The sequence below is a fragment of the Arachis ipaensis genome, chromosome B08, assembly GCF_000816755.2.
Source record: "Arachis ipaensis cultivar K30076 chromosome B08, Araip1.1, whole genome shotgun sequence".
Classification (NCBI taxonomy): Eukaryota; Viridiplantae; Streptophyta; class Magnoliopsida; order Fabales; family Fabaceae; genus Arachis; species Arachis ipaensis.
This window is the reverse complement of record NC_029792.2, coordinates 35623862-35627493: the sequence shown is the minus strand read 5'-3', so window position 1 is coordinate 35627493 and position 3632 is coordinate 35623862. Positions and strand designations below refer to the sequence as shown.

Sequence of the window (3632 nt, the reverse complement as noted above, 5' to 3'; positions counted from 1 at the left end):
ATGAAATTAATATCTTAGTAAAATAACTATTTAAAAATTATTATTTCCATGATTATTTTTTATAACCTTATCTAGCAGGATCTATAACATGTTGAACATTATAGGCCACTAAGAAGACACCAAAAAAAAATTATAGGTCATTAAGGAAGATGGAAAGTGAAGAAGCAGAAGGCACAATAGTGAAGATGATCAATAATTGTGATGATAGGATGAGTGAACTGAAGGCATTTGATGACACAAAAGGCGGTGTTAAGGCTCTTGTTGATGGAGGTGTTACAAAGATTCCAACTATGTTTTATCATCCACTTGATAAATTCCCAGATTCCTCCAACACAGAGCACAGCCTGATTCCTGTCATAGATCTTGAAGGTGTTGCCAAAGATCCAATCACACGCCAACAAGTTATTTCAAGAATAAGGGAAGCATCTGAGACATGGGGTTTCTTCCAAGTGGTAAATCATGGCATCCCTGGGAGTGTTCTTGAGGAGATGAAAGAGGGGATTAAAAGGTTCTTTGAACAAGATGTTGAGGTTAAGAAAGAGGTATATAGCCGTGATAATACGAAGCCATTTTTTTATAATAGTAATTTTGATCTTTATACTTCATCAGCACTGAATTGGAGAGATACTTTTGGATGCCAATTAGTTCCTCTCATTGGCAAACCTCAAGACTTGCCAGAAGTATGCAGGTATATTTATGTTCATATTCTTTCATTTATATGCGTACTGTTTCAAATTTTTTACCCTTGAGATCTTGGTATGTTCAATTAGGATGTGTTTGGAACTAAAAATGAAGTTATACAAAAAGCAATAGAATCCAATACAAACATATATCAAAAATGCTATTCGTACACTAAAATTAGTCACTAAAATCAACCACCAATATATTTGTGTATAAATATATGTATGATTTAATTTATTTTTAACGTATATTTACATTCCAACATGTATTTTATACTGGTGACTGACTTTGGTAACTAATTTTGGTGTACACGTAGTGTAGTCCAACATATATATGTTTTGAGAGAATATACGGAGATGGAGACATATAAACATAGATATTTGTTTTTTTAATATTGAATTGATATATTTTGTATTTTTATATTACAACAAAAAATATTTTGTTTGACAAATTTTTAGTGGCAATAACATAATAACATAATGGCAATTGTATGTCTTATTTATCTTATGTTTTCGTGATAATTATATATTTGCAGTTATTATTATATGTTATAATGACAATTATATATTTTTTGCGGATATTAAAAAAGTTTATACCGACAATTATATAATTGTCGCTAAAATTTTTAGCGACAAAGTATAAGACGACTAATATCTAATCAACATTAAATATATTAGCAGTTACTTTTGTTGTCACTAAAAACAAAATAAATAGTCGCTAAAGTAATTTTTTGATAGTTTTTCTTATTTATAGTGTTCTATTTTATTCTCTTGCATAGTTACACAAAAAAATAAGGATACCAATTTGAATCCTATATCTATTTACTTGCTGATTGATCATGTCATTTCTTTATAGGGATATACTGCTAGAATATGGCAATAATGTTATGAAATTGGGGATCACACTCTTTGAATTACTCTCAGAATCTCTAAATCTGCATTCAAACTATTTAAGAGACATGGAATTGGGTTGTACTGATCAAATTATTTGTGCTGGCCATTACTATCCTCCTTGTCCTGAGCCAGAACTCACTATGGGAACCACCAAACATTCTGATGGCACTTTTATTACTGTGCTTCTCCAAGACCATATTGGTGGCCTCCAGATTCTTCATAATGACAAATGGATCGATATACGCCCTGTACCTGGAACTTTAGTGGTTAATATTGGTGATCTTCTACAGGCAAGTTTTTTATTATTCTTTTTGCATATGATAAATTATAGCGTAACATACATTATACCAACACAAATATTCGATATGATATTTAGTGTATCTTTGAGTCGTCTTTAAATTAATAAAATAAAAAATAGCTAAACATTATGTATAAAACAAGTATTTTTTTTGGGTCAGATATTATGATGTTTTTAAAAAAAGTACAAAGATCAATTTTTAAATAATCAATCTTAGTCCATTTTTTTTTGTAAAATTATTTCTTTTAATTTTTATTTTTGGAAATTTTAAAATTTTGGATTAGAATTTGAAATATAAAATTTAAGACTTAGAATTTAAAATTAAAAAATTTGACTAATGTTGATAAAAAAAAGTTAATTCTTAAAATGAACTCGTTTCAAAAACATGAATATCATACTCTATTTAGTGTGTTCATACTTTATCTTTGTGTAAAAGTTATTGTGGATGTTGTTTACATCTGTTGTCTCGTTACTTACATATGTATGGTAGAGAAAAGGCATTAACATTGTTATTAAGACATAGTACTAAATTAAGAATGTCTACCGTAGAAGGTATTTTAATGCACTTGTATATGTATGTTGTTTGTGCTTTATATTTATTATTAGGAATTAATTACTAAATTGATACTCAAAATTTCAGACGCTGACAAAATGAAATTTTAAAGAAGTTATTGATAAAAAGATCACTAAATTCTTATTTATAAAAATTCTGACAAAAATAACCAAATGGCATGTATTTTGTTAGCCACTTCAACATTTCTCATTAACAGAAACGATAGTAATTGACATTTGATCACTTTTTGTCTGATTTTAAAATTATCTAGAGTTTTTTTGTCAATAACGTCTTTTAAATATTATTTTATCATTGTCCGGATCTTTTAAATACCGATTTAGTAGTTAACTCTTAATGTTAGTCTTGCATTTATCAATAAACAAATTTTTTCCATGATTCCAGCTTTAAGTTCTAACATTAGTTATTACTTTATACCAATAAAAAGCTCAAAATGCATGAAAAGACTTGGACAATTTGCTAGTGCACAAGTACTTAAGCTAATTGGTATTTTTCTTCAACTGTAGCTACTAACGAATGACAGATTTAAAAGTGTTCAACATAGAGTGCTGGCAAGTAGAAGTGGTCCAAGAGTATCTATTGCGTGTTTTTTTGGCTACAACAATCTCAATGCATCAACAAAGCTTGTCAGCCCGATAAAAGAATTGTTATCTAAAAACAATCCTCCAAAATTTAAAAATACCACAATTGCAGAGTATGCAGCCTACTTTACTGCAAAAGGCCTTGGAAACAGTCCTCTTGAAGACTTTAGGATTTAAGTTGAGAATTTTTGAATAAAGGTGTCTTGGTTTGGTTAGCAATTAGCAGTTAGCAATGTAATTGAAATTGCATAAACTAGATATATATGTTGGAAGTATTCATTATATTTAAAAAACAAAAAAATTATATGAATACTAATCCTGTTCTTGGACTACAGATTTATGGTATCTAACAACTATATCTATTCTATTAGAGGTATATTTTTTAGTTGAAAATTTCCTTGGTTATTATATAATATAATAAGCACTATATATTTGTCTGATAAATTATTACATAAGCATAATAGAGTCTGATTTTATTGCTCATCATCCCAACAAGAAACATTTAGATATATTATAACTAGGGAAAGTATGAGGAGCTAATGGGATATTTATACAATGTGTACAATGGAGGTTTAGTGAGTATTAGATATATAATCATTAGTGTTACT

General features: G+C 28.5%; 1 protein-coding gene across 1 annotated transcript; it reads left to right on the top strand.

Annotated features, from left to right (window-relative positions):
- On the top strand, window positions 48–3394 carry LOC107613720 (1-aminocyclopropane-1-carboxylate oxidase homolog 1). The gene is made up of 3 exons (XM_016315842.2): window positions 48–688; window positions 1537–1864; window positions 2950–3394. The coding sequence occupies exons 1-3, from the start codon at window positions 150–152 to the stop codon at window positions 3199–3201; spliced, it is 1119 nt and encodes a 372-aa protein (XP_016171328.1). The 5' UTR covers window positions 48–149; the 3' UTR covers window positions 3202–3394.

Excerpts from the sequence above, each read along its gene's own strand:
- LOC107613720 (XM_016315842.2), top strand. The coding sequence starts at position 150 with ATGGAAAGTGAAGAAGCAGAAGGCACAATAGTGAAGATGATCAATAAT. Across the intron at positions 689-1,536 it reads GACTTGCCAGAAGTATGCAG|GGATATACTGCTAGAATATG; the intron begins GTATATTTATGT and ends ATTTCTTTATAG. Across the intron at positions 1,865-2,949 it reads ATATTGGTGATCTTCTACAG|CTACTAACGAATGACAGATT; the intron begins GCAAGTTTTTTA and ends CTTCAACTGTAG.